Source organism: Bactrocera neohumeralis, chromosome 5, assembly GCF_024586455.1.
Source record: "Bactrocera neohumeralis isolate Rockhampton chromosome 5, APGP_CSIRO_Bneo_wtdbg2-racon-allhic-juicebox.fasta_v2, whole genome shotgun sequence".
NCBI lineage: Eukaryota > Metazoa > Arthropoda > Insecta > Diptera > Tephritidae > Bactrocera > Bactrocera neohumeralis.
The window spans coordinates 64,902,773-64,915,227 of record NC_065922.1 but is presented as its reverse complement, the minus strand read 5'-3'; the positions used below and the strand labels follow the sequence as shown (position 1 = coordinate 64,915,227).

Sequence of the window (12,455 nt, the reverse complement as noted above, 5' to 3'; positions counted from 1 at the left end):
CGAATAACCTTTCCTTATCTAAGAACGGTCTAAATATATGATTATACTTAAAAATAAAGGAGAGAGCTCTTGCATATCGAAAAGGATTTTTGCTTGTCGAAAGGGGTTAAAATATGGTCCATGCCACGCCGCGTCACTAAAACCGTTAATTAAGCTTTGTGCACCCACTAGTACTTATGTCGGTGCTTATTATCGCTTTAAAAGAAGCAATGAGGTTTTTGAACAGGAACGAAATGGAAAACAATGAAAAGATTAAGAAAAGAACCGTTAAAGGTCTGAGCTAGAAAAAGTATGTAAAGAGGTGGCTATGCTCAAACAAGTTAGTAGGAAAGACTGGGTTAGAAAATAGTCAAATTAGTAATATTGTTTCATGCTACGTAGTAAGCAGGCATTGCCCATATATTAGTCGGGATCTCAATACAACGTCGGAACGTCGTTTAAAGGAGCAGAGTTGCTTAAAATCAATAATATATGTATTCTTCTTTACCTTTCGTGTTTGCTTTTGCTCTTATTCCCAAATCATATTCAAATGACTACTCGTATTAGAAAAATTTTCAGGGTTTCAACATTATTAGCGCAGTTCCTAACTTATGAGTATCTTTGGCGCCTTTCTCCGCCCCTAGGTGAGTTATTGTTTAGTAGCATTTGATATTGAAAAAACGACCGAAATATAACTTTCTTTGAGGAATGTCAGCTAAGCTCTCGCGCATGTAAGGCAGTGATATTTGCATGCCATAGTATTCTATAGACCCGATGTAGCCGAAGCGGATCCAATTTCGAATTTATGTAAAGTACAAACAGTCTACTTTTTATGCTGATGAGGGCAAGAACGATACAGCACTCGCTTTTTCACCAGCTAGTAAGAAATTGTGATTTCACGAAGAGCTCTGAATAGCCACTTTTTTACTAACTTATAAGATAAAAGCTTTCAACATTTCGTATAAATAACGGTAAATATTAATATCGATTTATGTAATTATATCTTTAATTTTTGGACGAGTTATTGACATATTTTTCTTTATCCATCAACCACCTACAATTATCGCTAACGGCATTGTTAATACATTCCGAAAACTTTCTCCTCTCACAGTCGAAAAAGTATGCGTCTGAAACTTGGCACGTGAAAACACTCGAAGTCAAAGTTGAACAAGTTTTCCCATAGTTGGCTGGCACCACAGAATTGTGGGTCTTATTGCTAGCAAGCAAATACTTACGAGAGTAGACTTATATGTGGATGAGCGTATGAAAACGAGTTCACACACATGAATTACTTTTCTCTTCTACCAATTCAACTTATATAATTGCAACATATTTTATAGAAACAACTTTTTTTTCTGCGCCAACTTTTGCAATTACGTGCAACACAGTTTCTATGGAATTTCGCGCGCAGGCGACGCTTTTTAGGCCACCTATAAGAGCGAGAGAGAGAGAGCGCGCGAAAATAAAACTATAAAAATAACTCAAATTTTATGGCCTTCCAGATGAAATAACAGCGAAAAATGCAACGAAATACCTATAAGACAAAAATAAAAAATATTCCACGAGAAGGGGGAAGCAAAGGCAACGAGGCGTTGCAATGTTGGCCACATGTGCGCCCGCGGGCAACGGGTCGCCAGATCTAGTGCACCAGAGCCGCCAGGCGCTTACGAAAATTCCAAGGAAAATTTGAAACAGGAAAACAGCAAAGAAACTACATTTTATTTTAGTGGCAAAAAGAAAGAGCATATCACTCGCCACCCGCGTTGCCGCCAGCTGCCACAACTGCAAAATGCCACACTTGCCGGGAGTAAAGGCAAAAGCGGTAATGCCGCGCAAACCCATACAATAGCGACAACAACAACAAATAACGTCAACAACAGCAAAAAGAAATATAAACAACAATAACAACAAAACTGCGCCAACAAGAACAGCAAAAAATAACAACAACAAGAAAGCCGACAAAATTATGAATAATGCAACACATATGGTGAATCAAATAATGACACAACAACAACAAAAATAATATTGTCGCATGCAACGCGGTCGCTACCAGCTATGGGATGAGGCGTTGAAAGACATTTTGTTGTTGCATGTTATTGTATGAGAGGCGCGCATAACAAATTGCCACAAAGCGCTAACAACCAGCAGCGGCAACAACGCATACATATGTACATTGTAAAAATTTATACATACATAAATGTATATGCACAAATGTTGCCACAGCTGTGTGTGTGTTTGTGCGTTGACACACATTCGCCACAGTTGACAGCAATTTTCGTTTTGTGTGATATTAAAAAAGTATGATTGCCTTGCATTGTGGTGGATTGTTGTTGTTATTCATTTTGTTGCTGCAATGCATTCTGTTGCGGCGAAAATTTTATGACATGGGCCGCAATATGCTTATTAAAATGAGGTTATAAGACAAAGTGTGCTTAAGTTATTATAGGGATCAAGTGCTGGAAATTCCAGTGCTCGTATATTTTCGGCTGATTAACAGCATTTACGAAGATGTGTAATGATATGCTAATATATATGGAGCCATTTATAATTACTATGTAGAAATTAGTAGATATGTTTAAATATTTGTGGGTCTTTTAGAACGTTTCTATAAATTGTGGACTCTATTTAAAGGAGCGATGAAACTATAATTTATTTGAGGTTAGTTCAAGAAAAGAAAAACAACTTTGACTGTTGATAAAGAAGGAAGCTTAAGCAACCAGACCTTACCATCGGGTAAAATAAGACCTTCGACGCTAAACAATATACCCGCTTCCAAGTAGATAATAACTTAATGGCATTATATTTTTCAGAACTTCTTCAGATATAGGTTTCTGTTGCGCTTCATTGCTAACCATTTTCAACAATCTTACAAGAAGCAGAGCTGAAACTGATTTAAGGAAAGGAATATGCTCATTGAGAAATATATGACAAGCTGTTCTTTGTTTTTTATTTACTTTCTTTGTTATGATACCCAGCATAGTGTAACCTTTTTTATCTGTAGACAAGCGAAATAGTCCTTTACAAGTTTGGTTCAGGGCACACTAAAATCAGTAGTGATTACAGTTTGTACAATAGAATGTTAGGTCCTAGGTTCATAAATATCAGCAGTACTCTGCATACTCCATTCTAAAAGCATCAATGTATCAGTAAATGCATATGAGTCTCTATTTTCCATCTTTACTCTTTCTTAAGTCATGTCTGCTGATATTTTTGTTGAAGCATAATAGTTTTATAAGAATCCTGAGTGGTCTCAACATATTTATTCTTGGTTTCGCTTAAAATTATCAATCAAGATCTTTACGATAAGCGTGTGGGGATGATTTTAGCTAAAGTTCCTGTAATCAGTTGCACTTAATTAAAAAAATGGTTTCTAAAGTCTACAGGAGGGGTTTATTTTTCTACTATCATCTAAACAAGAAGGTCTTTCTATTTACAATCGACTAAGAGAAGGAGCCTAATTTATAAAACAAAAATTGGACGAGGCTCTTAAAGTAAGTTAACTGATAATGCACTGATCAGACTTACTTACAGACCCTTTTAATATTTGTTTTTCCAGTCCTGAGTCAGATATCAATCTTTTATCTGTCTTTTCAATTTGTCAAGGATCAGCTGCTGAGTGGTTTTGGTCTATAACAACAAAAATGTTCGAAAGAGAGGCATATGTACTATAGGACTAGAGTTTTACCTTCTACTGTGTTCTACCTCTTTAAAGGAAAAAACTTTGTTAACTGTTTAAATGTGAGCGACACTTTCGATAGTCATAACTTGGTACTTGAGAGCATCCCGAGTGTTTTTATCAACCTTTTTTTATGTTCAGTGTACAAAATCTCCACAGTATTTGAGGATAAAATAAGACAACGACTGGCTTTTAATAATTGGTCTTTCTAAAACTACACTGCGAGTTTTTGGACCATTGGTAACCATACGGAACTACTTAACAATCAGATTCTCGAAGAAAAAGGGCTGGTAGAAAGTAACTTTGGGATTTAATGTGATTAGACTCCAGGTTTATGAGTAACGTTAAATGACATGCGGTCTTTCAACTCCTGACGATTGCAGCTGTGAAAGCAGATTATGTGTAAGATTAGCTCTTTAGGATTTTGGTAGAACCCTATGATGTGCTGATACTCATCAGAAATGGCTGACGGGCTGATATCGCAAACGCTACCGCCTCGCGCCGTTAAAAGTTGAAACCCTGGCAATCCTCAAAGTATGTCCTCCCTGTCGTCGTTAAGTTGACGTGGTAGGTGTTGAGACGACTCCTTCTTTGTGCTGACTAGCTTTGAACGTATAGCCTCATAAGGGTGTGCGTCAGCCTTTGCCTTGGCTTCGTTACTGAGACCACCTTGGGACCATTAAAGGCGACTACCTTTTCTGGGGACAGATAGCGGCTCTGAGTGGGAACCATATTTGTATGGACACTAATTAAAAGACAAACGCTGGCAAAAAGGTGATGAAGGGAAGGTAGCGGTTGTCAAAGCCGACACTTAGATCTGTTCCGGGTGAGAGTGCTGCTCCTGGGGCGACGAAACCGTCGCTGGCGAAATGCAGCAATAGCGATATCTCAGTAGGAATTTCTACATCAGGCGACTCTACGAGTAATAAGATGGTGGAAGCCGGTGGAAACCAGCCCGCAACCGATGTGGGTAGAGCCCGTTTACGCGGCGGAAGCGCCAGCACGGGCAAAGGAACCTCTGCTGGACTCATGAAGGGCTGAAGCAAGACAGCGATAGCTAGGAAGTTGAAGACAGACCGCCTACCAAAATCGTGGAACGCTACGGTGATAAGCAAAAGGCATCCAAACTGCTAATTTATTTCCTGCTCGATCTTATTTGCCATTCTTCATGAACACGAATAGTTGCTTTTAGATTTCGCAATACACATTTCCAGCTGATTGAAATAAATTTCATATTTTTCCAAGTGCTCCGGAAACCATATAGAATATTGCTATTGTCTGTGTTCCACTTTGACTTCGGCCTAATGACACCAAAGGGGCACATTCGCAACCGAACGAATGCAAAAGGATGCGCGAGAGTCAAAAACATAAAACTAATATCACTTCCACTCCATTAAAATGTGTCCCGTGCCACCATTAGCCTACTTACAAATTGCTGGCGACACTTTTATTACTGTTATGTGTCTGTATATACCGCTAGTACATATGTAGTCAGGTAATAAAATCACGGATATTTTTTCCAAACACATTTTAGTGTGATTTTATGAGTGTCATGCGAATTATGTGCGATGAAGTGAGCGTACGAAGGGAAAAGAGAATGTTTGTGCAGCAAAATCAAAGCACTTCCGTGGAAGGGGAAAGGTGGCATGTCATAAAAATTGTCACTTGAATGCATATGCTTTTGACAGCATTTTCTAGGTGTGTCTCAATTACAAGCAGATGCCTGAGAGTCATATTTTACAGTTGAGAGGGAGTAACGAAAAAGTGTTATATGAAATCGGCTACGCAGTGTTGCATACGCGAACGCAGAACGCTGTTTATGCACAGCTGTTTGTGAAAAATGAAAATGAGCGCCATATACGCACTTTAGCGGCTTCAATTTATAGTTTATGTAGTTTCATATAAAAAAACAGTTATTGTTCCGTTACAAACTTACCACTTGTTGGCCTTAAATTGCGATACTTCCGCGTAGCGACGTCCCATCGGCACCTCTTGGGGACTCAAGAGCGCATCACAGGGTGGCAGACTCTGCGGTTCGGCAGGCGCTACATCCGCCTCATCCTCCTCCACCGACTCGTCGATCGCCTCCATCTCTTCGGTGATCACTTCATCGGCATCTGAGCTGGTGCATTGATCGCCACAGGTGCTACCCTCGTCCTTCACCAGCGCCTCATTGACATAGTTATGCAATTTTTCACGCAACGAATAGTCGTCGATGGAAGATGAAGCATTCGATAGACAATTCTTGCGATCACCATCATCGAGATCATCGATAAGGTTGCCATTTTCCTCGAGATCGTTGTAGTCATCGATGGCGACATCATCGCCCGACGAGGTGCTCGTATCAGTGCTGCTGGTGCGTGTGGAACGTGACACACAGCTGTCCACACTAGCGATGGAATGGCGATTGCGCTTGTTATCGTTGTCGAGCGACTTCTTCAGATAGTCAACATCGTCTACTTCATCATCCTCCATGCCGCCATTGGAATTAGTCGAGCTAATCGAGGATTCTCGGGGCTGCTGCTTTGTGGCATTATTTGTTTGTGTAGTTTTGCTGTCATCACTGTTAATGTTATCACTGTTAATGTTATCGACTGTCTCATTGCAGTTGTCATTATCGATCGTAGAGCTGGTAAGATTGTTATCGCGATCTGACAACTCATCTACAGGCTGTGGCACGATGATTAGTGATGTGCGCTTGCGCATGGTTTCATCTTTGGCGTCCATATTGTTTTTTAGCGTCTTATCGGATTTGGCCAAAACGATAACCTCCACTTTGGAGGCCTCGTAGGCATTATTGTTGGCGTTCATACTGGTGTCGGTTGACATTTTGCTGCTGCTATTGTTGTTTTCGTGATGGTTTTCGAACTCTTATTGCACTTTTAACACTTTGAAATTATTTTTGGCATTTTGTTGTTGGTTTTTAAAGAAAGTTTTCAACATACAGGGAGTTTTTAACACATTTCTTAAATACGGTTAGTTTGAGCTAATCGGAAGCAGAGGTTTATTAGTTAAATTGTGCGTTGTGTGGAAAATATCAAAAAAGTGTTTCTGAATGAGCAATTGCCGAAGAATTTGTGACACTTTGAAGTGTTTCGATAGTTGAAAATATTTTCATAATTTTTCGTAGAAATAACTTATATATTATTTTTATAATACGAATATGCCAACCAGATAACTTAGAACTTTAATTTACTTATAACTATTAAAGAATAATGAGTTATGGAATAATACTACTAACTACAAAGTAATTAATTAAAATTCTGTAGAAATTTATCGATAAATCTTATCTTTTTAGAAATCATTGAGCCCAGACGGTTGCCTGAACTGCCGAACTATATAAAAAGACACTTCAGATAATGTATATGTCTATCTTATATGTCCATTAAGAATTCAAAATTCCTCAGAAATTGATAATGATGGTATCTATTCGATAACTATCGATATTGCTACAACTAAAAAAGGTGTTTATGTAGCATATTTTATATGGAAAAGTCTAATGTCAATAGGATTTGAAACAACCATCGACTATCGATAAATTGTCATCTCTAATATACAATAATCTACTATCGATAAATTATTATCTCTAATACACAAAGTTTTTCTTTGCTAAATCTGGTAAATGTAGTCTAATTAAAAAAAATGGGCAGTTAATCTAGTAAGTAACACGAATATGTGACGGTTCGCTATCTTATAATTTTACATCAATTTATAAATTTCGATTGCTCAACGTATCAATATATCAACTAGCGTTCGAAAAGTCTTTTAAGACAATTCGAACTCAGTCAAAACTTATTTAAAGGCTTAAAAAAGACCTTAATTGCCATTTGTTAGCGCATATATTACGAAATTGAACGATGGATCCACCTCGAAGGACTGAAAACTATTAGTATACTTAGATGTTAAGTCAGACATAAATACAGTGATCTTAGAACATGGATTTTAAGTCAAAATATATCGATAAAATTATTTTTAATTTCCTTGAATTATAATATCTAATGCCTAGAGATCATATAATTTCAAAGAAATTTCATTTCAGAGATTAATTGCTAAGCAATTTGTCACGACTATTTAATCCGACGTTTGTCGCAAGGAAATATGCCCTAAAAATTACATATTTATTGCCGAAAAAATTCAAACAACCCTCCGTAGTATTAATATTTCCTGAAAATATACACCAATATCCAAAGCAAAAAGGAGGATACATACATATATGCATTATTGCCCAGCAAGGCGATGTCACCGGCTATTCTTAACCTCATTTGGTAAACTCTGCGGGGGTTGAATGCCATTCTCATTGACAGAACGCAGTTTACAGAAGTCATTAAAAATTTAAAAATAGCCGCAGAGCAGTGGAGGAGAGAAACGCGGAAAAGAAAGTGCAGGTGAAGTGGAAAGTGTATGCTTGCAAGTTCAATTAGGGCGACAAATCCATTTACGTTTTCTTTGATGAATTCACGGTGTTGAAATAATTGATTGACAAAACAAAGCAAAAAAAAAGGAAGAGGGTGAAATGTATGCAATATACTGGCTTTCAAATTAAATATATACCTACATCCTGAAATGCTGTGATCTTAAGGAACTTGAGCTGAGATGAGAGGAGAGAAAGAAGATAATTCTTGTTGATGACAGATAGAAACATTCTACTGAACCTTTTGGAAAAAACGATGCCGACATAAATTATGAGAGCGCTTATCTAAAATCAACAATATTGTTGGAGTCAATGGTTAATATTTTTTTTACTATATAATCTAGAAAATGGATAGACCAGATATTAACTACTTGACAAGATCACGTACTATGTACTATCAATTGAGAAGAAAATTAATTATCGCAAAAGCTTTAAAGTATTGTGCAATCCTAAAATCCACGAAAGAAAATGCTTGAGTTTTTATATATTGTCTGAATATATGTATTTATATCGGTTACACTTAGTTCCGTAACATGCATAAGTTAGTCGTTTCTTCTTTTCGCTACGTGGCGCCAATTGGATATTCCAAGCGAAGCCAGGTCCTTCTCCACTTGGTCCTTCCAACGGAGTGGAGGTCTTCCTCTTCCTCTGCTTCCCCCGGCGGGTACTGCGTCGAATATTTTCAGAGCAGGAGTGTTTTCGTCCATCCGGACAACATGACCTAGCCAGCGTAGCCGCTGTTTTTAATTCGCTGAACTATGTCAATGTCGTCGTATATCTCGTACAGCTCATCGTTCCATCGAATGCGATATTCGCCGTGGCCAACGCGCAAAGGACCATAAATTTTCGCAGAACTTTTCTCTCGAAAACTCGCAACGTCGACTCATCCGTTGTTGACATCGTCCAAGACTCTGCACCATACAGCAGGACGGGAATTATGAGTGACTTATAGAGTTTGGTTTTTGTTTGTCGAGAGAGGACTTTGCTTCTCAATTGCCTACTCAGTCCGAAGTAGCACCTGTTGGCAAGAGTTATCCTGCGTTGGATTTCTAGGCTGACGTTGTTGGTGGTGTTTACGCTGGTTCCAAGATAGACGAAATTATCTACGACTTCAAAATTATGACTGTCAACAGTGACGTGAGAGCCAAGTCGCGAATGCGACGACTGTTTGTTTGATGACAGGAGATATTTCGTCTTGCCCTCGTTCACTGCCAGACCCATTTTCTGTGCTTCCTTGTCCAGCTTGGAGAAAGCAGAACTAACGGCGCGGGTGTTGAGGCCGATGATATCAATATCATCGGCATACGCCAACAGCTGTACACTCTTATAGAAGATGGTACCTTCTCTATTTAGTTCTGCGGCTCGAACTATTTTCTCCAAAAGCAGGTTGAAGAAGTCGCACGATAGGGAGTCGCCTTGTCTGAAACCTCGTTTGGTATCGAACGGCTCGGAGAGGTCCTTCCCGATCCTGACGGAGCTTTTGGTGTTACTCAACGTCAGTTTACACAGCCGTATTAGTTTTGCGGGGATACCAAATTCAGACATCGCGGCATAGAGGCAGCTCCTTTTCGTGCTGTCGAAAGCAGCTTTGAAATCGACGAAGAGGTGGTGTGTGTCGATTCTCCTTTCACGGGTCTTTTCCAAGATTTGGCGCATGGGGAATATCTGGTCGGATGTTGATTTTCCAGGTCTGAAGCCTCACTGATAAGGTCCAATCAGTTTGTTGACGGTGGGCTTTAATCTTTCACACAATACGCTCGATAGAACCTTATATGCGATGTTGAGGAGGCTAATCCCACGGTAGTTGGCACAGATTGTGGGGTCTCCTTTTTTATGGATTGGGCATAGCACACTTAAATTCCAATCGTTGGGCATGCTTTCGTCCGACCATATTTTACAAAGAAGCTGATGCATGCACCTTATCAGTTCTTCGCCGCCGTGTTTGAATAGCTCGGCCGGCAATCCGTCGGCCCCTGCCGCTTTGTTGTTCTTCCGGCGGGCAATTGCTATTCGAACTTCTTCATGGTCGGGTAATGGAACGTCTGCTCCATCATCATCGATTGGGGAATCGGGTTCTCCTTCTCCTGGTGTTGTGCGTTCACTGCCATTCAGCAGGCTGGAGAAGTGTTCCCTCCATAATTTAAGTATGCTCTGGGCATCAGTGACTAGATCACCTTTGGGGGTTCTACAGGAATACGCTCCGGTCTTGAAACCTTCCGTAAGCCGCCGCATTTTTTCGTAGAATTTTCGAGCATTACCCCTGTCGGCCAGCTTATCAAGCTCTTCGTACTCACGCATTTCAGCCTCTTTCTTCTTCTGTCTACAAATGCGTCTCGCTTCCCTCTTCAACTCTCGGTATCTATCCCATCCCGCACGTGTAGTGGTCGATCGTAACGTTGCGAGGTAGGCAGCCTGTTTTCTCTACGCTGCGACACGGCACTCCTCGTCGTACCAGTTGTTCTTTTGCACTTTCCGAAAACCAATGGTTTCGGTTGCAGCTGTACGTAAGGAGTTTGAAATGCCGTCCCACAGTTCCCTTATACCGAGTTGTTGACGAGTGCTCTCAGAGAGCAGGAGTGCAAGCCGAGTAGAAAATCGTTCGGCTGTCTGTTGTGATTGCAGCTTCTCGACGTCGAACCTTCCTTGTGTTTGGTGTTGTTTTTCTGCTGCACAGAGGCGGGTGCGAATCTTAGCTGCAACAAGATAGTGGTCCGAGTCGATGTTAGGACCTCGGAGCGCACGCACATCTAAAACACTGGAGACGTGTCTTCCGTCTATTATAACATGATCGATCTGGTTGGTAGTTTTTCGATCCGGAGACAGCCAGGTAGCTTGATGAATCTTCTTATGCTGGAATCTAGTACTACAGATAACCATATTTCGGGCCCCGGCGAAGTCAATCAGCCTCAACCCATTTGGGGATGTTTCGTCGTGGAGGCTGAATTTACCGACCGTAGTGCCAAATATACCTTCTTTGCCCACCCTGGCGTTAAAGTCGCCAAGCACGATTTTGACATCGTGGCGGGGGCAGCTCTCATAAGCGCGCTCCAAGCGCTCATAGAAGGCATCTTTGGTCACATCGTCCTTCTCTTCCGTCGGGGCGTGGGCGCAAATCAGCGATATGTTGAAGAACCTCGCTTTGATGCGGATTGTGGCTAGACGTTCATTCACCGGAGTGAATGATAGTACTCGGCGACGGAGTCTCTCTCCCACCACGAATCCCACACCAAACTTGCGCTCCTTTATATGGCCACTGTAGTAAATGTCACAAGGACCTACTCGTCTCTGTCCTTGTCCCGTCCATCGCATTTCTTGGACGGCGGTGATATCAGCCTTTGTCTTTACGAGGACATCAACCAGCTGGGCAGCGGCACCTTCCCAATTAAGGGACCGGACATTCCAGGTGCATGCCCTCAATTCGTAGTCCTTATTTCGTTTGCCATGGTCGTCATCAAAAGGGGGGTCTCTCATCCGAGGCTGGTTGTAGCTCTTCACTGGGGGTGTTTTTTACGTGGTGGGTCCCAAACCCTGCGCACAACCCTTGTAGGGAATGTTTCGCCTTCTCACTTTAGCTCGCCTTCGAACGGATGTTCTTAGGCTACCCAGAGGATACTTGGTCAAAGACCGGAAGTAGTGAGCTGCTTGAGCCATGTGTAAAAGAATCGTTTCTGGCCACTCCCAAGTGAATGGCCATCAGAGAGCTTTCCTCACTTGCGTGAACTTCTACACATGACTCCATCCTCGTATATCGTATCATAACAGCTTATTTGAATAAGTTGCATTGACAAATTCAATTTAATTTTCTGGTTTCAAAAATTTTGAGTGATCTAATTTGGCGACAGGAAAAATGATGACTGACTCGTGCCACTGAGCTTAATTTAATTTCTCATTTTAGTGTTGCGCAGGTATGGAATATGAGTCGTGCTGAGTGTAGGGGAGATATATATACATACATATATACAGGTATGAATATATCAATACTTGCGACCATACCACAGAGCCACATTCATGGGGTCCAGTGGCACGACTACACGTGCTAAAGCCATAATTTACGATTAAATTAGAAAATTGAAAAGGCAAAGCAAAAATCGAATAAAAACAAAATGAAATATATACAAATAGAACGCTCATGCTAAGCCACTCCAATACAAACATACATAAATAGTCGCATATTTCAGCGATATTTTAGTCACTGCGGCGACGCGCCCTCAACGCGCCGGTTGACATGACAAATGATGCTGCCACGGGAGGCGTATAGCAACACAACACGGCGGCAAATTTAACTGGTGTTTATGGAATTTGTAAAACAACGCACTTTTGATGGGGTTGTGAGACATTTTTTTGCCGCTAACTGCCTTGCTATACAGTTAGGGTTGTTGAAGACGCGTG

General features: G+C 40.7%; 1 protein-coding gene across 3 annotated transcripts in view; it reads right to left on the bottom strand.

Moving 5' to 3' along the window:
* LOC126759147 (protein sprint) overlaps positions 1 to 12,455 on the bottom strand; it is a 282,986-nt gene that overhangs the window by 148,946 nt on the left and 121,585 nt on the right. Inside the window, exon 2 of one of the 3 annotated variants that reach the window (XM_050473801.1) lies at positions 5,592 to 6,641. The exons of the other annotated variants lie outside the window; for them this stretch is intronic. Coding sequence (XP_050329758.1) covers positions 5,592 to 6,484 — 893 coding nt within the window. The 5' untranslated portion in view covers positions 6,485 to 6,641. The remainder of the gene's footprint in view (positions 1 to 5,591; positions 6,642 to 12,455) is intronic. 3 annotated transcript variants of the gene reach the window in all.